Genomic DNA, 21,361 nt, shown 5'->3' on the forward strand with positions numbered 1-21,361 from the left:
AGTAAGTTAAGTTCGCTGGGCGTGGAGGGTGGGGCGAATAATTCATGCCTATACAGTGCTTGACCAATTACTAGCATATAACACTAACACGTCGCTTACCTTCACGCACCACTTTACACATTTACAATTAACTGGAAACTTGGAAAGATGGCAGACATATTTGATTGAGACGGACGACAACAGCGACCTTCCCCACTTCATCTCTGAGATTGTACTGAATAGAATTTTTTTTCTGCCGATTTTCTGCGGACATTGTTCTCCATGGCTTCAATAAGAAAACTACAATCTCATGCTCTCTAGCGGCGAAAGCTTAAACTAATGTTTACCATAGTTCGAGCAATCGCCGCTAGAATGCATTGGCATGTTATTTCTTGTTTTTTCTATTGAAAAATTGTTTAATTTTTTATTATTTATTCAAGATTGCTTGAAGTCAGACATATTGACGATTAAAGTACGACATATTTGGTGAGACGGTCAACAGAGCGATCTATCCCCCTGCGGCACTGAGATGGTACTGAACAGAAATTGTTTTTGCTGACGTATATCTAGACGTCGAGCAGTGCTACTTCCAACAGTTAGAAAAGTACATTCTCACGCTTTCTAGCGGCGATAGCTTAAACTAATGTTTTACCGTAGTTAAACTGATTGCCGCTAGAATGCATGGGCATGCTATTTCTTGTTTTTTCCATAGAAAAATGCTTCTCAACTTTTTACAATTTTTTATTATTTACATAAATTACCAAATGTTTTATGGTTATGTTCATAGAAGGATTATTAGATTAGTGTTACAAATTCTTTATTCTACCTTAATACATGGAATTATAATTTATTCATAATGAAATCATTTTGATGGTTGTTTCTTGCCTTTCTTTTATTTTAGTGACAGTTTTGCGGCAGTGCTCCAGTATTGGCTTTTTCAATCTGAAAAAATATTATTCAATGAAAGAATTCTTTTTAGCGTTTATTTTGCAACAATCAGCGCGTTGGCGCTATAAGTAACAGTGATAACAGAAACAATGAAGCTAACGAGTGGTGAAGTTACTCAGTGAAACACTCCTAAACATTAGGCTGTTAGTTGCTCTCTTTACTAGAGAGGAGATCACAGGCCACTGTCTCTTAAGGCGTCTTGTCGGGTTATCAGGAAGAGTTCTTAAAGATTTTGAGCTAGAGGATTTATGTGATATTGCAGGTTGAAGTGGAGTTTTCTGTATCTTGTTTTAGTAATTTGTGTAATAAAAGGAATTTTAAGGTCAGTGTGTATAGTTAGGTTGGAGACATAAAATGGAGTGTTTACAATAGTTCGAAGTATATTAGATTGAAGGGATTGAATTCTCTGGAGATTTGTCGTTTGGTTGAACCCCACAGCTCTATTGCATACGCCCAGATGGGTTTTAAAATAGTAGTATAGATTAGTCTTTTGTTGTCCAGAGAGAGTTTTGATCTTTCGACTAAGAGTCTTTTAAGTAGTCGATAGCGTCTGTTTAGTTCTGTTCTTTTTAGTCTATTGTAGGGGTTCCAAAAAGTCTTCGGTCTATGATTTTCTAGCTTTTTTTTGTTTAAATTTATTTTGTAATTTACTATCTGTATACATTGTATACAATCAGTAAATATGAAGTGTATGATGAACTGGTGCGGGAGGAGAGCATGAGGAGAGAGTCTACCCAGCGGTAGCACTCTCTATAGGAGAGAGGAGAATGTGAGGAGGAGAATACTTCTATCAAAATAAATAAAGAATACTGAACTAAGTAGTGTTGACGCTACAGTTCAATATATTTATTTTTAAAATATAATAAAATGTATTTATTATAAAATGAAAATTGTAAAAAAAATGAAAATGAATATGACTTTTGATATTTTTAAAGATTAGCTTTTTTTAATCAGTCTAAACTTTTTTCAATAAATTAAAAAATGATAAGCCTAATCGAAAAAGTTTTATTTAATTGAAAATCAGTATACTATTTGCTTGATATTTATTTATTTATTGTGTTTGTGGTGTTGTTTGCATATTAACCAAAATGTTGGTATACTCAGCAACTGTTGACTTCTAGTACCTCAATTTACAATATTTTTGTGGTTAAAAACCGGCTCTATCTTTTTCAATATTCATTTGAGGAGAAATAGCGCCGGCTCTTTCACTTCTCTTTTCTCCGTGACTGCCACAAGCTAACAGTGACTCTCTTCACAAGATCATGATATCTTGAGCGCTGCATACTGGCTTTTCCTTCCTAGAACATTACAATGGTATCTGAATTTCACTTCGTTAAGTGCGCTTAGAGTGGTGTATTTAGTCGTGTAGTAGTGATAGTGTTTGTACATTTAAATCATTTTTTAAAGAACTCAGACCTTTTCATACAATGAAAATTAAATAATTTTCCAAAAAATACACTTATTCTTTATTATAATATCACTTCACTAAAAAAAAGCACAATCAAATTAATCTTACCTTTGAATCTGTTTAACATTAAATATTTCCAAAATTTCAGAGTTACACAACTGTCCTAAAACATACAAAATTTATCATTTGGATGTTAAATATTGCGATAAAGGAGATTTATAATCCCACGAGCTAAGCTTACACATAGTAAGTAACAGAAGAATACGTCAAAAAAATTATTTGTGTACATATTTCAATTTCTATTGAAGACTATACCCTCAAAGGTTTAAAATTTATTGAATCTTAATCATCTAAACTACACCCAAAAACTAGAAATTAGGTATCATAAAAATATTAAATTATAGAAGAGAATCAAGTAATATATTTCAATCAAATATTTCAAGTCCTTAGTTTTTAATTTCAAATCAGCAAATTGCCTTTTACGTTTCAAGAAAAATTTTTGAATGCAATTGGTATGATTTATAACAAAACGTTTTGCTTTTAAACAATAATTACTATTTCTTATTAATATTATTTTCATCCCTTTTCAAAATTAATACTTAATATGCGCACATTTATAAGTTACTTTAGTAGATAACATAAAAATGGAAATTGATTTAAGAAACAATTAGAGCTTTTAAATAGAATAATCAAAGAAAGAAAACAAAGACTGAATACAGTTAATTTCTTTATACATAATGATTCTGACTTCGAAATAAAATTATTCTTCTAATATCCTCACTTTACAATTACTTTTATGAAAATGAATTAAAAAATTATCAGCTCGACTAAAAACAGATCTATGCGATTGAAAAATATTATAGAATTAACATGAACGTTGGAAAACTTTTCAAAATTAAAACTTGATTTTCAAGATACAAAGAGAAAGATTCATATTATATAAAAAAAAAGTTTAAGTTTATTATGTTGTATTGCTCTGAACACATTAAATAATATATAAGGCACGGGTGGAAATAATGGATAAGATTACCTGAAGAACATTTCCACAGGACAAGTGGTAAATAGATTGCCAAGACTATTTCATACTCCAGAATGGAATGGATAATAACCATCTAATATTTACCAACGTACTGCTGGAGTAAAAAAAAATCCGCAGAAGTAATCATTTTACATAAAAAAAGAGCATTACTGGGCTGCAAGCCGGCAAAGGGTTAGTAAAACTCCTGAATGAAAGCACTGAAATTTATAAAGAATGTTAAATTAATAATTTTAACTAAAATCATACCTTCTGTAAAGTAAATCTTTCATCTAGCAGTTCAAGTAAGTAGCAACCAAATTAAACCATTCTGTTCTATTCAATTTTCTTTTTTCAATTTAATTTGTTTCAAAATGATTTAGTATTTCTACTTCTATAATGTTCCCATCACTCACTATACTTGCTTATTGCTAAACCAGGAAGGTTAAGGTGTGTTATTCAAAATATTAATAAATTGTAAAAAATAATGAAATAAAAATTAATGAAATCTAGAACTTAATAAAGGATTCTGTCCTTTTAGTGCATTAGTAATCCTTTAAAATTCTAAAGTTGGAGTTGTATTTCATACGGAGGGAGTGCGAATTCAAGCAGAAGACAGTATTATACTTTTTTCATTTCTACTGGAAAATAATTATTTTGGAATGAAATCATAAATGTCTCAAATAAATTAGGAATGCGTAAATAAGTAAAAACATGCAGCAAGATAGCATATTCCTGATTGTGTGTTTAGGCATTCACACCTTCTTAAGACCAAGAACTTTAAATATAATCTCACAAATAATAACCACATCTAAAATTGAACTTATAACGATCAAAGCAGGAATGACAGTAACCTATCAAGAAACTAGATTTCAATACTGTGTAAAGAAGAACAACAACAATCTGCAGAAAAAGATATGTGCACATATCGAAATAATAATACTTTTGACGACAGCAGAATGGTTCATTATATGCCTGCGTTAGTAACATAGTGTTAGAAACTGAAAATAAAGAACTTCCCATAAAACTAATAACATTTTTACATTTTTCTCTTCTTTTTTTTTGCATTGCAATATCTAAAACATGCTAACCGAATGAGAATAATGCACGCCTGCATTTGAAGTAGAATGATAGAAACAGAAAATGAGAAAAATACCGTAAAACTATTGGACATCTTCCATGTTGCTCTTTTTAAGAACCTGTTTATGCAAAACTAATCGGCCAAATATTTATTATGCACCCCGTTTTAGAAATACAATGTTAGAAACAGCTACTTGTCATGGCACCAATAATAACAAAAACAAATCTTTTTTAAGACTTTTTTTTCATGAAAATAACTATCCCCCAATGCCTCAGCTTTCCAAATCAAAATATGGATCCGAAGGATCACACTAGATTATGGTCGGTTCGTAATCAACCCATTCGCAGATCAATAGTAAGTCACCAAAAGGAAGAACTCCTTTAAAATCAGAATAATTAAGGAAATGGTATTCATTCACAAGAAATAAGATTTTTGTTTTTTTTCAGGGTCCATTCATTCCCTTCATCATCAGTTTCTATATGTGATTCTAATATCTTCTGATATTTACATATGACAGCAGAAACTCTATAATGAGCCCTACCAAAGGAACTAAAAACTCTCTTAATTTATTGCCTAAAGAATTATACATTTCCACACTACAAAAAATAAATAAATTCTTCTCAGGTTGAGAATAGTGGGTTAGATCTCAGTAAGAAGACAATATTATCAGATTAGAAGTAGAGATCAATACCAAGGAACAGGAGCCAAAACAGACACCACAATTCTCCTAGGACCGTAAGAATATCCTATTAATTTTGTAACATCCTAGAAATTTCCCAAAAGTACTTTTTGCATTCTCCTCAAGCAATGAAGTCAAGTCTCATTCCGCAATCTTAAAGTTGTAGCACAATAAAACTCGTCAAACAAAGCCAATAGCTCTTTTCTGATTGGTATTGAAAAAACAATTACTTTTGACTGAAAATGAGGCTTTCCTTCTTACATATGTGCCGTTTATTTTGAAAGAGAGGCAAGTCCATTTTTTTGTTATTTCGAGATGTTTAAGGTTTTGCGTTTCAATAAATTTAAAAATATTGGTAAATATTAATAGACATATTTTTTGTATTTTGTGGTGTTAGATAATGTTAGTTTATAATCCAATAGTGTTTATAGCGCTGGCTAAGAAAATAAAGGTTTTATTATAACTAAATGGACTTGCCTCACTTTCAAAATTAATGAATTGTAATCGTTGATTTAAATGGATAATATTTCAGTCGTATCAGTCTTTTTTTAACAATAAAAACAAAATACTAATCAATAGTTCAACTATTCTTCTCCTTTTTTAAATTTTTTTTTAATCATTTTGGTCCGAATTGCCTTCGTATTCAGATTCTGATTCCAATATTCTTCTTTTATTACCGATTTTCATGGGTCTTATTTCTACAAACATAATAAAAATAATAAAATTACTTGCTTATGAGGATTTTATTGAAATGGCGTTATTACCCAGAAAAGTATTTTTATTTTATTTTTGTTACCTACCAAATTCACTTTTAGATGCATCTGAGTTATAATTACCGCTTTAATCGGTTTCAGCCATTTTTTCTTTTTATAAAATAAACCACAATCCGTTATTAATTTTCAAATAATGAAACTTTTTTCGTACACCGAGCACAAAACAACAAAACTTACTTGATAGCTGATAATATAAGTCCAATGTTATACAATTTACAGTTTTTCAGAGTGTTGCCAATAGTACTAAAATTTCCGGATGTTGGAGTTATTATCGAAACACAAAATTAAGATGTACTTATTATTATTAAATAATAATAAATTTTATGAAATATTGTACAATCACCGATTACCAATATCAAAGATAGATAGATAAGACATGATGTTAAACCATCACATTTGCTTCACCATACAGCAACCGGAGTTAAATTTTGCTGTACGGTTAAATAATTTTAACCAAAGATGGACTTGCGCCATTTTCAAATTAAACATATTTACAATATTGTTAAGAGCTAAACTTCAATCTCCCAAATATTAAGTTTTATCCATAATTACCATTATCTTCATTTCAAAATAAACGGCTCATATAATTAAACAAAATTATCGATAAATTTGAAATAATTACTTACCACTTTAAACCATTCCAATGCAATCGCATATTATCTGCACCCTACAAATAGGAAGTTCTCCATACAAAATTGATTTTATTTATTTATTTTCAGTGGCAGAAACATTCTGTATCAAATAGGCGAAAGCTAAAACAGAAAGAATATTTAATACTACAAGTAGTTTCTGTTAAAATCCTAAAAGAGGATTTTGCTTTTTCATCAACTCCATAAACACGTCTATCTAACAAACATAAAAAAAAAGATTGGATGCTGAATACCATTTGCCATTATCACTAATAATAATAATAATTATAATAAAAAATCTAACCTTTCAAAAATTATTTTTACATTACTATCCCACGGCTGAGCATTCCAAGCAAAATAAGCACCTGATGAATCACATTGGAATAATGTGGATTTGCTACCATCCTATCCGAAAATAAAAACACCATACAAAAATAAGATCTTGGCTTCCAAAAGTCGCTTCTGCTTAAAACAGAATACCAACTAAATATATGCAAAGGAAAAAGGTTATATGTGTTTCCAAAGATCGCCACTTGAACGCTCTGCAAACAAGAAAAAGCCTAACAACCTTAAAACATTAAAAAAAAGCAAATTTTGGATCAGGATATAGATGTGCTTAGGAGCTCTTTCTGTTTACATTAGTTTTTATGTTGTAAATTTTATTCAATAATTTAAAATATTTATGAAATTATTTATATTCTTTAACAAATACTTTTTTTAAAATGCTATTTAGTAACATTATTGTGAAGTTTAATCAATTTCTTGGCTAAAAGGAAGAGTGTTGCCTCTTTTTGTAAGTACAAAAATCATTTTTTACGTAAAAAGAATAAAATGTTGTAATAAAGGCTATAATTTTCTAAAAAATATTGTGGAATTATAAATTTAAGAAAGAATGTAAAAGAATATGAAGACACACAGAGTTTTACTGACAAGTTAGATAACGCCTTCTGATTAAAAGTTATGGTTTGTACAGTAGAGAGATTTCAAGTACGTTCATATGTAAGAGCAAGTATGTTTTTAAAATAAAATAACCTAAGCCAGAAATATTCACTTTAAACGTTTAAAAATGTGTAAGCCTCGCTCTTTTTCTTTGTAACTTATATACTTAGATGAATCACTGAACTTTACTATGTCGTACAATTCAGATTGAAGTGTCTTTTTAAAGATAATTAAAGTAATTAAATATGTGCTTATCGCAATTAAAAGTATTGACCTGAAAGAGATTGTCTCTTTCTATTCGATTGCATATTACATGCAATAAGAAAAAAAGATATAAGAAAGAAATATCAACATAGTTCTATTCTTATTCGAGCCAGTAATTTGGATCTCTTCTAAATAAAGTCCTGTATACATATTGTTTATTAAATGGCTATTACTATTGGCATTACATCTACAGCAGTTTATATTAAATGTACAATTCTGATTAATTTAACCATGGAATTAATGGATACATTACAATATTATCTGATATTTTGCTTGTTTCCCTGTAGATTGTTCAGCAGTTCTTTCACTTCAATGTTTGCTATAAGAAAACACTGTTTTGAGATCACTTCTTGAACCATTCATAGTTAAACTTCCGAATTCTTCTTTTGTACATCATGTTTTAGTTCAAGAAAGTTCGTTTTAAATACATTGATTATTATGACCACTTTTCTGGCTTAGTAATAGCAATATATAAGAATCTCTTGCTTAGTAAAGATTTACAAAACATCAGGTTCTCTACATTAATATGCAGGAAAACTAATTATACCTCCTAATTACTTAACATAAATAATAAAAAAGTTCAAATTAAGATTAGAGAGATACACGCCACACTTTCTCTAATATTCTTACTACCAAGTTTTTAATTAAAAAAAAAATCTCTTAGCTTTTTAAGAACTAGCTTACTGATTTTAGCTGTATATCTATCGTGAAAAAACAGGGAAGTTGAAAAAAAAAAAACCTACTGAAAAAATCGAGATTTCGATAGTAAATATTAAAAGTAATGAATCGATACTGCTATTGGAAGCATTGAAACTTCTTTATTACCCTAGTCAGGTTATTTTGTTTTCAACAGTGTTACATACTGCACGTGTATTGTGATTTATATTTCCTTTAAGTTACATTTTTTTTAGCAACTGCTATTCACATGAAAATGTCATCTTTTTTTATTCGAGATAAGAAAATCATAAGCAACTCTAAACCTGGGAAGATAAAGCGTAAAGGTAGGATTTACCCCACTAAAAGTGAAAACATTAAACGTAAAAGAGAGAATATTGAACAGTTGAATGATGAGGAAATATCAAGTGAAGAGGACGATGTATACATTAATAAAAAACATGATTTCGTGGAATCAGATGAAGATGATCAGTTAACAGCTCAAGAAAAAAAGGTGAAACTTGCTAAACAGTATTTACTGGATATTGAAAAAGAAGAAAAAGAAAGATTGGAAACAGAAGAATTGGATAATGAAGTTATTTTAGGTAGATTACATGATGAAGTGTTAAGTCAAGCGGGTAAGTTAAGAAAAAAAGTAGCTGATACTATTAATACTAAATATAAAAGTGATGACTATGTGGTGTTGAAGTGTAAAGAACATAAGTTACCGATAACATGTTTAACAGTTTCTACTAACAATTATCTATATACTGGTTCTAAAGATTGTACTATTGTCAAGTGGTGTCTCACTAGCATGAAAAAAGTCGGTTACATACCTGCTAGGCATAAATTTAAGCAGAATGAAAACTTGCATGCTACTCCTGTTATGTGTCTTGCCGTATCTCCTGACAATAAGCACTTAGCGTCTGGAGATGATAGCAACATTATACAGATTTGGAATCCAGAAACTTTAGCACATATATTTTCATTTAAAGGACACAGAGCTGCTGTGACTGGGTTGGCCTTTTGTCGTTTTACAAAACACTTGTACAGCAGTAGTAAAGATAGGACTGTCAAAGTTTGGAGCGTGGAAGAGAACGCGTATTTAGAAACACTTTTTGGACATCATATGGCCATAACAAGTGTGGATGCACTTTCCAAAGGACGTGCAGTCACATCCGGCGGTACTGATAACACAGTGAGAGTGTGGAAGATACAAGAAGAATCTCAACTTATATACAATCATTCAAGAAGTATTGATGGAGTGAAAAGGTTAGATGATCATCATTTTCTTTCTTATGGCGACGATGGATCAGTGTGCATATGGGCGGTCACAAAAAAGAAACCATTGCATGTCATAAGCAAGGCACACGGTTTAGACCTCAGTTGTAAAGAGCCTAGATGGATTTGTAGTATATCTTGTATTTCAAATTCAGAAGTATTTGCCTCAGGCTCATGTGATGGTTTTATCAAATTATGGAAATGTAATGATAATTTCAGAGGAGCATCTTTGGTAGCTGATGTTCCTATTGTAGGTTTTGTGAATGCTTTAGCATTTACATCGAATGGTGAGAAACTTGTGGTGGGTGTGGGTCAAGAACACAGATTTGGTAGATGGTCTAGAATTAAGGAAGCAAAAAATTGTATAGTTATTGTGCATGTTAAAAAGTCAGATTTTTGAATAGTATTTGTAAATATAATTGATTTTTTTAATTACGCAGTTTTTGATTTTTCACTCCATCATCCCCAAATTGTCACTTCTCTTTTGGAATTTGTATTTCCTCTTCCTACCAGCATCACATTTATTCAACCTTCCTCATACTGTTGAGAAAAGTGTGATTACTGACCAGTTTTATCCAGCTTCTTCAATAACAGCTAAAAGTATTAAAGGATAAACTACAATCTGATTTTTGTTTCAAAAAATTATTTTTAATTTGAAGGAGCATTATCTTGACAAGATTAATTTGAAATATGATTAATCTTAATCAATTAACTTATTCCTTCGTTTTTTTATCAAGGCTTGTCTACCTTCTTTTGAGTATTGGTTAAGTTAATTTTGCCCAAGTGAGACCCAATGGAAAATAATACCCAAATTCGATGTGAAGAATATCACAGTTCAAAATGTAAGTAACTTTTGCAATACAAAGAAGTTTATAAACATGTAAGTAATCGCCCTATATTTGCAAAAAGGGACACTTATATGGGAAAAATGTGATAGCCAAACCAGATTATAAGGAACTGCAATCCAGGAGGAACAAAACTAACTTTTTTTTTTTACTATAACTAAAAACAATTGCTTATATTTATCTGGGCAGGCAGGGAACAAGAATTAATTCCTTTAGTGGTTTAAAACTTCTGTTATAAATGAAAAGTAATGTTCTTGCTAGTTTAATTTTGTTCCATTTTTAAAGATTTTTTTTAATTAAATTTTTAACTTAGGAGTACTCTCACAACTCTTGAAATTATGTGTTGGTTATTACACTTCAATACATAAAAAGGTCATCTATTTTTAAATTCTAGTCATATTATTTAAAAACCTGACTTGGTTTCGGATAAGTTATAGACTTTCTCTGCATTTCAGCGAAGTATTTCAATATAAAAAAAGCATAACAAGGTGGTTGGTTGCTTTCAATGGAAAGGAATGGTCGCTCTCAGAATGTCCTCTCACTAATATTACATACTCCTTTAAAAAAAAAAAGCCCGGCCGCGTTGCAGAAAACGCGAGCATTCCCAAGGTTAGTGGTGCAGTCTTCAATTTGAAAATAGGTTCTTAAAGGGAATGTATATTCCTCCATTAGCCCTTTTCATGTTCTTTCACACCACCATAATATATTATACAAATTAACAATTCATCTAAAAAATGTATATTGTATTATTTAAACTTATTTTCATACTGTAAAAAAAAAATGCTACTGAATTTTAATTAAAAGAACACAAGGTTAAATTATTACAAGACAAATTTATAGTTTCTAGTTAAAAACAAAAATTTCCTCTATAATGTTTATCTAAGGTGTGGCAATATATCCCGTCCAATAAACAGTAGATTATCCATTATTCAAACATAATAAACTTTTTTTTATTATGCCCTGTCAAATACTTGGCGATAAACTACAAGTACTGATAAATGCCAACAGATCTTATCAGTTAAGTTATTAGCGAAGAATTTAAAAAGTTATTTAATAGTTCAGTTATTGAGAATAATGAAGTCAGTTAATGTAATAATTTTATTAATTCTATCTTTAATTACAGGTAAAATAAAGCTATTTTGAAATGTCTTTGTCCTTTAAGCATTAGATATTTATTGCCGAATTTAAGTTGAAATGTAATATTTATTAAAAAATGAAGCGTACTTAAGGTAAAGTAGATATTTTGTGAAAATGTATAAATTAAACTTCAACGACTTACCTACACAATATCGAGGCTTAATATAATAAAACTATAAAAAAATAATACATTCCGGTCACAGTATTTAAATTTCATTATCTGTAAATATTTGATGATAACTTCCCCATACACCTAAATTTGTTTTTTTTCTTCTTCTTCTTTTCAAGGAACATTAGCAAACAATGATTGTACAAAAAATATTGACTGTATCACAGAATCTTCAATTTGTTTAGACAATACTTGCCAATGTTTGCCAGTCTTTGTGCTTAATGGTGAACATACACAATGTTTGGAAGGTAAAGACATCACTGATGAAATCTATAAAAATACAAATTTGAACTATTTTTTTCTTATATTTTTATTATTATTTTAATTTATTTTTGCTTTTGTCGGTACAGTGTCACGGGGCTATGGAGCTTCATGTATAGAGAGTGTACAGTGTTCAACTAAACTCGAAGCTGGAGGCCAATGTAATAACAGTATTTGTAATTGTGCAGAAGGTTTTCATTATTTCAAAGGACAATGTTGGAAAACATCAGGTGAGAACCAGCAATATTGTCAAAATATTAAATACAAAAATATTTTCAGCGAAATATCCTGTAATGTGAAACATGAGTTATCAAATTTATTTCAGTCATTACAAAAATTTCAAATCATCATCACCTATTATGCAAATTTAGTTCAATATAGAATGAAATAATTCAAATTAAATGGCCACAGTAAATTGGTTCCTAAATAATTAATATAATTTTAAAACTAAGTGTTATAAAAAAAATCCAGATACATTTTTAAAGTCAATATTATTAAGGCTTCAAAGTATATTCATAACACTATTCTGCTGCCACAGTTAAATAAGATTTTAACTGGTTTTGTCATTTAAAAATAAGATTTTAATTGATTTGTTTGTACAAATTAAGAAATATAGCACAGCGCCCAAGTTTTTTTAAGTTTATAAAATTTTATTTTTTTATATTTTGCAGGTCTCACACAGCCTTGTAAGCACGATTCAAATTGCTTTGTAAGCAATGATTTTGAAGCATCTATTTGTAATAATGTAAAAAACATTTGTGAATGTTCACCAGGATATTATCAGAGAGAATATTCATCTTGCCGCAGAATAAGCGAAAGTGAGTAGCCACGAGCTTTTTATGTCTGCAAGCAAGTGCGTGCTGAATGTCCGCTTCAAGTTTATTAAAAAAAAAGATTATTCCGCCAATGAATTCAACAATATTCTAATGATAGACTTTACACTCAAGTCAATAGGATTTTGGCACACATTTCTAATTTAGAAATGAACGATAAGATAACTGCTGAAGGCGAAGTCACACAAGCAATGCCAAACAATAATACTACATTTTTTATAACGTTATACATATAACGCTGTAATAATTATATTTATGCTGAAACTTCTTTTGGAAGTGGACATCTTGCTACTAAGCTCTGAATTTAAATAAATAAATTATTATTCAACAATAAAGAAAAATCAACTTTGCATTATAAGTAATTTGAGACAAATTGAAGATGTGGCAAACTTTATAACAGTCGGCACTTTTTGTTTCCCTTATGGGTAGAAATGTTATGGACAAAAGTACTGCCTGAGGTAGAACTCAGCTAAATAATACAAACTAGGGAAAACTAATCTTCTTTCTAAGAGAAGCATTCCAGTGAGGAAATGTTATTATACAAACAATTGTTTAAAAAAACTGATTTGTGTATTAAAATTAATCTCAGACTGGTCATACACACCTTAGTTTTTAGACAAGAGTATTAGTCAAAAAATATGCTCTCTTTTTAATAAATATGGTTTGCTTTGGTATGTGCTCTCTTTTTTGACCTTTTTGCAAATGAAATTATATTTATTGAATCAATGGCAACTCCTGCTAACTGAGTTCACTTCAGAGTTTTCATTTGTTTAAAATAAAAAGATCCTTGTAATGACTTGCTTTAAATAATCAACATATTTATTTTTTTAACATTGTTACTGAAGATTTAGCCTACAATAATTTGGATGCTCATTATCAGAGAAACTACTATCATTATTAAAAATTCAGGATAAAAAAAAATCTTTCTTATAGCTCTTATTGTACCAGATAACCAAATCGAAGAAAAATCAAAAAATGAATTAGATCTTTAACGTATGTGACAATCTTTATCATATTTGTTTATACTTTATATGAAAAAGAAGAATGAACAATATTCTAATTTCAATAGTCTTTGTTACCATGTATTCAAATAGGTGGAATAACAGTTTTATTTAATTACAGAGCCGGGAGAATCATGTGGTATACCACTTGATTGTAAATATCCTAACGCGACCTGTACTAGAGAAAGAACTTGCGGTGAAGAAGGTAAAGCTTTAGAACCGAAAGATAAACAAGAAGAAGTATCCTTTTTCGTTGAAAATATTCGTAAAAGAAGAAAACGAACTGCATTGGCAACCTACCCAAGTTTGGGAAGTAAAAAAAGTAAATAATGTAATTATTATATAAATATTGTAAAGGTATAAATAATTATTACCTTTTTTTTTCCTTTTAGTTGGTGCAAATTGTAAAAATAATACGGAATGTCCAAAAAATTCTGAATGCTATAAAGAAAGTTTATGTCTTTGCTTGAAAGGTTTTTATACGACAGATAATTCCACTTGTTATCCAGGTTTGATATATTAGTTTTTCAAAATGTAGTTACGATTTCCTTCATTAATTTTTCCTAACTTTAGATTCGGTTTCTCAATACAATTACTTCCCGAATTCATTTACTGCATGCTCGACCAGTCAGTCTCATTCGTCCTCATGAGCACTCTATAATTAATCAAGGAGGTTCCTTTGTTTTCATTCTTCTTTCTGAAAAGACGTTTCAAAAATACATTACTGACATTAACATTAACGTAAACTTATAATGGAGTTTTAGGATTATCACTAGAATAATTCATTTCCAGAACTTGGATCAAGATGTGAAGAGGATGGTGATTGCAAAGGGAAGAATACAATGTGCAGAAATAATAAATATTGTACATGTAAACAAGGATTTGTGGCTACACAAGACAGTCGACAATGTGATAAAAGTACATTATTAACCTATTATTTTAACAAAAAATCTTTTATACTTTTTCATTTTAATATTTTTTGTTAAAATCTTTGCTATTTTTTTGTTTTAAGGCGTAGACAAAACCAGAATATTTTAAAAAAGATTATTATTATCATCATCTAATACATTTTTAGTGTCTAGAAACATAAATTGGAGCTGTCTAAGAGATGAAGAATGTGGATTTTTTGGACCGGGTGGAAAGTGTATCTCAAAAAAATGTCACTGTTCTAATGAGACCCATTGGGTTTCTGAACAACTTTTCTGTTGGGTTAACAAAAGTAAGTAAAAATGGATAAATGCTTTACAAAAGGATTATGTTAAAAGTCATTTTTATACTTTCTCTTCGTTCCTGTAAGCAAAAGTATTGTGATTGTGTTAAATTTTCCGAATTCAATTTTCATTTCAAGAAGTAATTACTGAATATCTCAAAAAACAATAAAATTAGTTTACTACCTAAACTTGGTTCTCTTGTGGGGGTGAGTGATTTCACAGTTACAATTTTTCTATTTTTTTCGAAAATGGCTACTTTTATTTATCCATCTATATGCTCTACAAACTTCATATGTTTGTACTTGTCAGCGGGGTTATCTGGAAAATAAAACAGTATGTGTTGCAGGTAATTTTTATTATTATTATTTATTAAGAAGAATTATGCAACATTAGGCATCTCTCTCTCTCTCTCTCTAAAGTGCTACTTCAGGACAAGTTATATCTCCACCATAAGTAAGCTGTAAAGAAGTATTCCTATTCAAATCATTATATGAATTTAAAATTTGTGTAAAATTGGTTAACCTATTGGATCGATTTTAAAGAATACGTTTTTAAGTTTAATATATTTATAGAAATATATAAAACGGTTCTAACAATTTTATTAATCTTGGAATTTCATTTACTTAAATTAATTAACAATCACTTTTAAGTGAAATAGTTTTCCGAGATTTTTTTCTACTGTGACCGATTTGAATTGAAAACGCAATCCGAATTTAATGGTAACGCTGATATGTGATGAGCAATAAATATCCCTCTACTTATCCACTAATAATTTATGACAGCCCAACTGTAACAAAACTTGTCCAGCAAAATATTCACTGTTAATAGAAAATTTATCATTGGAGTAAGATAAAGTCGTGTGAATGTTCATTAAAAAAATATCCTGTTAGGTGCAGATGGAAGTAGAGTCAACATATTTCTTGGTTTTTGAAGGAGTCTTGGCTTTCTAACATAGTGTTTGATAGTGTTCCCCCGTCAAATACGCCAAACAAAGTTGATATTTACTTACAAAGCTTATTCTATTTTAATTCCTGGAATAATTCTTTTGTTTGGGTACCAGAGGTTGGCGAATCATGTACACAAAGTGAAGATTGTGGTGGAAGAAATAGCAGTATGATTTGTACGGATGACAAAGTCTGTGCTTGCATTCCTGATGCTCATCCATCTTCAACTGGTACAAGTTGTCGAAAAGATTCCAAACAGGTTGGACAGCCATGTTATGAAAATTTGGACTGCATTTATACGCACGCAGAATGTAATATCACTTTACATGTTTGTACCTGTCAGCGAGGTTATCTGGAAAATAAAACAGTATGTGTTGCAGGTAATTTTTTGTAAAAGGTTTCTACAAAATCCTTTACATTTTACAGACGCTGGAAAAAATGAGTAAAATAAAAAATAAAGTAAAAAATGCGTATTATAATAGTAAAATGCGTGTTATATAATGCGTATTATAATGGATATATATATACTCATGTTTTGTTTATATTCGTAAAAATGGTATTGGGTGATAACATAAATAATTATTATATAAGTATAGTATATTCTATTTCTATTTGCATTCAGCCCTGTACAACCTGTGAGCCTTGCAACTTTAAGTCCCTTTTCTAAATGCACGCTAAATACTCGAGCTTAGCTGGCGTAATCTGAGCATAGATACATGTTACATGATTAAAGTTGTTCATTTTCACTTCACACACCCCTGACTTGTGTTCTGAAATGCCGATTCCCAGAAAAAGTTAATCAAATCGATATCAACGAAAACTAACTATATTTTTATTTTAGTCTTTACGATTCTTATCTTTGGCAGGGAAAAACATAACTACGACTATTCACGTCAAAACTTCTCCATTCCTCCCTGCCTGATTGTGTAGGTATAACGAAGAGTTATTAGGTGTCATGGATTAGGAGAAAAAATTAGGTATCGTTGACGGAGGGCGACTAATAAACGCATTATAAATTTCTCATATTAACCATTCAATAAAATGCAAGGCATAGAGACTAGGTATCAAATCGCTCAGCTATGTGGCTTTCACTACGTAAAGAAAACAATTGCTTTAGACATTATTAAACCCTTGGCAAAAATCAATTTGAGGTCAATAAGTGTGGAGCACGGAGCCCAATCAAGAAAGCCTTGCACTGCATTTAATGCCAAAGAAAGCTGCTGTTTTCCCGCACATTGATAGCTGCTTTTCCCTAACTTTAAAGCAAACTCAGCCTGCAACTTCACGTTAAATTAAGGGACACTAATGTGACCAAGCTGTTGATAAGCCGTAAAAAAAAAAAAAATAATACGTTAAACTAATCAAACTGGTATTAAGTACATATTATCTTCAAAAGAGGTTAGGCTATTAGCTAAGCTCTAGAGAGTTATAGAACAGCTTTGGCTTGCTTAGAGTTATAAGGTCAACAGGAATTGAATAGGTTTGGTTGAAATGTACTGATTTATGCTTTCACCCAAACTTATTGAAAAGTTACATCACTGGAAATAACCCAATAAAATGTGTCTAAACAGAAACTAACGTAGCGATTTTATGGACTCCCTACACTATTAAACTAAAACCGCTTTAATTTTAGTTTGGAATCACTAATGACAAGATATAATTTATCCACAGGTATTAACGGAACTTGCAAGAGTAATGAAGATTGCAATGTAAAAAATAGTCACTGCAATAATAATACATGCGTTTGCATTAAAAATTTCGTATCAAATCAATCTTTAAATAAATGTCTAGCTTTGGCCACTACTGTAGGCTCAAAATGTAGTGAACCCGAGCAATGCAATTTGGTAAGTATTTCATATATGTAAAATAAATAGTGAATTATTTTGCATTTTCAACAGTTCTAGATACTATACTTCTAGCCGAAGATATTCAGCTTCATTACATCACATTGTCATGTCAAAAAAAAAATTCTGAAAAAATTTCCATCTGCCTTAATGGGTAAAATAATGTGATGTGATTGACACTGCTTTAGAAGTAAGGGACTGTAAGGATCTTTGGATAGTGAGAGATTTTTCAAGATTTTTAGTTTAGATAAATAAGCGCTTACTATGTAATTTATTTACTGTGTAAATATTATATTAAGTAAATATTGTATGACAAACACAGTGTGGGATCAGAATTTTAGACATGCTTGGTTGGAGCATGTTCAAAAAAAGGTTAGGGATCACTGAATTATACTTTTTATTCTTAGTAGGGCTAAGTAACTAATATCAAACTTACTAAGCATCATTATATCAATACATTCACATTTAGTGGAGGGGTCACTAGTGAAATCTGCTCCAACTAAGCAACTAACGATGTTAACAACTACAAATTTTTAGCCAACGTAATATGCTAAGCATTTAAAATAAAAATACGGTAAATCGAATGGTGAAAATCGTTTAAGAATAATAAAATTAAGCTATATTAATCTAAATTGTACAGAACAAGATTTAGATTAAAAAAATGTATTACTTACATTGAATCATTTATAAAATTTTAATTCTTTCCAATCAGTTGTCTGGAGACTGTATCCAAGGAGTGTGCAATTGTCGGAATGGAAGTTATTTTGTGCCTAAAGACAAAAAATGTTATGTTAAAAGTATTATTAATCAGAACTGTACAAGAGAACAAAATTGTAGTGTCCTCAACTCAGAATGCTTAAGAAATATCTGTAAATGTAAGAGAGGCTATGAACCCAGAGAGAACTTCACAATGTGTATAAATAATGGTAAGTTTTTTTTATATTACGAGTTAATATATTAATAATAATTTCTAATTATTTTTACTTATTGTATACTCAATTTATTTTTGTGCTTTTAACAGGAGCTGGCGCTGCAATGCCCTTAAATTTATTGTTAATAACTGGCACATTATTGGCATTTATTAGATTAAAGTCAAAAGTTTATTAACATTATTATTACTATTATAACTTTAATAAATAAAAATGAAGGCATTTATTTATTTCATTTTGATGCTAATTTAGTTACTAACCTGAAATAGCTGAGGCATCTCTCTTAATAAGGGTTGGAGTAAATGTTTGATTTCAAAAAACCCCTACACAAAAAAACAAACATAAAATTATACTAGTTTATTTCATAGAGATATTAACGCGCCTTAAATTTTATTTATTTACTTTTTAAGGATAACAATGGGAAAAGATTCTCTAAACCTCTTAACTCATTTTAGTAATTGAACATGAATACTTTTCAAGTTTTCACTAATTTTTAATTTCTTTTAAACACACCTAAAAATATGTCAGATATATATTTGAAGCCACGCTATTTTTGACACAAAAACTATATAGGAAATAAGAAATTTATGTACAAGCTAATAGCTATAGCGAAAGAGGTGATTCTATAATTCATTTGTGTCAAAAAGTTGTTATAAAGCTTGAGGCTTAAACTTTTGTTCATTGAATGGCGATGTTTTCGTGAACTTTGAGTGCAAGAAATGTTTTAATGCTGGATTTAGAGGATATTTCAAAATTGTAAATTTTGCTAAATTGTTATGTCGTAGTCGTAATTACGTAACAATTAAAATTCGTTAAACACCAAAAAACAAGACTTGCTTTGAATCCACGGAAGAATAACTTAGTAATATTACTATATTATATACTATAGTTATATAGCTAGTTATACGCATCATTCAACTTCCCAAATTATCCTTGATTCGACTAAAATCCGAAATAATTTTAATTTTCAACCTCCTTCAAAGGAGAGATTAGTGTCCGGAACTCGTGGAACTCTAATTTTCGGACCACATAAATATACAATTACTTGTAATAAATTATTCCAAGGGAAGGGATCAGCCGAGTGGTTAGCGAATACAGGATTCCAACGGAGAGTTCACAGGTTTGATTCCATCCGCTGGCCCCTACATTTTCTCTTCCTAAGAGCTTCTTACAGCTCACAGTCCGGACGCCAAAAGTACACTAAAAAAAGCTCCGGGCGTCGAAACCCTTATTGATTGTTGATGCGCCTTAAAAGAAATATTTAAAAAAAATTATTCCAGCTTATAAAGAAATTTGGATTTAGAGAACGCATTTCTTTATGTAAAGGTTTCCTCACAACCATTTATAATAAAGCGGCATTATTCCATTCTAAACAGTATTCCCTAAAGGTTCAGAGTCAGAGAGATTTCCGTTCGCCCAACGTTTGGATCCAAACGACCGCTTAAAAGGCTTTCAAAGGTCAGCCAAATTTAGGTCTCTTCGTGCCAACAAAGCAATCACGGAAATTAAGGGAGAAATTTAGACATGGAAAGTGTAGTTCGACAGTCAGTTACAACATTCCAAATTGGTAGAAAGGTAATCAATTAGGATAAATATCGGTTTGAGAAAGGAGATGTATTGTATTTTTATTAAATTTTCTACATTCAATTGTGAAGAATGGCTATAATTCAATAATGAAACCACCTTAATAAAAGGAGAGAAAAAAAGGCGTTTCCATTTGACTGAAATCTGTTGCAATAATGTCAAATTTTTCTGTTATGAGTCGATTAAATTTTAGTGTGATTGACTGCTCTCTGCACAAAGTGATTAAGGAGAACATTATAAAGACCAAGTTGAACGTGTATATGAAAGCTGAGGACGGCAAAGTGAGCCTAAGGTGATGGAAATGAGAAGTTTAGACGTGGAAGAAGGTGGAAAGAGAAAGCTTGGTTGATCAGAATCTAAGATAAGTGGCACGAACAAACCTTTACTCTAGAAGTGAAACACTTCCCTGGTTATCGCACCAGGTTTACGCTAGCATCTATCGACCACCCTACAGCATGACCTGGTAACTAGCAAACATCCAACATCTCACCTTTATATGTATATCACCGCCCTTATTTATCACTGTCTCGGCTCTTTAATTGTTAATCTATCCCGCATTCATATCCATAAATAATTCTTAGTTTGTGCACCAATATCAGAAATCTTAACAAAATACAGTTATTTATTATACCTGAAGTGGTTATTAACAATTATTTCATTATTAACAATTATATTCTGATTTAACATGCACAAAACATGTAATAAATTTGCATTTAACTGTTCAGATCATCAATCAAGAAAGGAGATTAAATAGAACAGATGTCAGAATAAAGTTACAACTTTCAAAAATTTAAAGTATATTCACTGTAGGTCATATTTTCCTTGACAGCAACGCTGACCACATGCTTTTATGGAACTTTTTGCAAAAATTAGTAATAGTAATATTTTTAGCCAAGAGAAAGATTTAATATCATTCTATGGAACACGCTGAAAGAATTTTTGAAAAGTGAAGA

At 30.3% G+C, this 21,361-nt stretch overlaps 2 protein-coding genes across 2 annotated transcripts; both read left to right on the plus strand.

Annotated features, from left to right (window-relative positions):
- Positions 1–7,383: 7,383 nt before the first annotated feature.
- Positions 7,384–10,089, plus strand: U3-55K (U3 small nuclear riboprotein factor 55K). Its single transcript, XM_074141278.1, has one exon. The coding sequence runs from the start codon at positions 8,641–8,643 to the stop codon at positions 10,048–10,050; it is 1,410 nt and encodes a 469-aa protein (XP_073997379.1). The 5' UTR covers positions 7,384–8,640; the 3' UTR covers positions 10,051–10,089.
- Positions 10,090–11,262: 1,173 nt separating this feature from the next.
- LOC141460858 (uncharacterized) lies at positions 11,263–19,039 on the plus strand. The gene is made up of 12 exons (XM_074141271.1): positions 11,263–11,618; positions 11,921–12,049; positions 12,152–12,292; positions 12,734–12,880; positions 14,018–14,218; positions 14,289–14,405; positions 14,689–14,814; positions 14,972–15,115; positions 16,168–16,431; positions 17,723–17,895; positions 18,608–18,821; positions 18,917–19,039. Exons 1-12 carry the CDS (start codon positions 11,570–11,572, stop codon positions 19,000–19,002), a joined length of 1,791 nt encoding a protein of 596 aa, XP_073997372.1. The 5' UTR covers positions 11,263–11,569; the 3' UTR covers positions 19,003–19,039.
- The last annotated feature ends 2,322 nt before the right edge of the window (positions 19,040–21,361 follow it).

The sequence above is a fragment of the Rhodnius prolixus genome, unplaced genomic scaffold, assembly GCF_049639745.1.
Source record: "Rhodnius prolixus isolate KJV_2025 unplaced genomic scaffold, Rpr scaffold_6, whole genome shotgun sequence".
Taxonomy (NCBI): Eukaryota; Metazoa; Arthropoda; class Insecta; order Hemiptera; family Reduviidae; genus Rhodnius; species Rhodnius prolixus.

Excerpts from the sequence above, each read along its gene's own strand:
- U3-55K (XM_074141278.1), top strand. The coding sequence starts at position 8,641 with ATGAAAATGTCATCTTTTTTTATTCGAGATAAGAAAATCATAAGCAAC.
- LOC141460858 (XM_074141271.1), top strand. The coding sequence starts at position 11,570 with ATGAAGTCAGTTAATGTAATAATTTTATTAATTCTATCTTTAATTACA. Across the intron at positions 14,219-14,288 it reads AAGTTTGGGAAGTAAAAAAA|TTGGTGCAAATTGTAAAAAT; the intron begins GTAAATAATGTA and ends TTTTCCTTTTAG. Across the intron at positions 15,116-16,167 it reads TTTCTGTTGGGTTAACAAAA|AGGTTGGCGAATCATGTACA; the intron begins GTAAGTAAAAAT and ends TTTGGGTACCAG.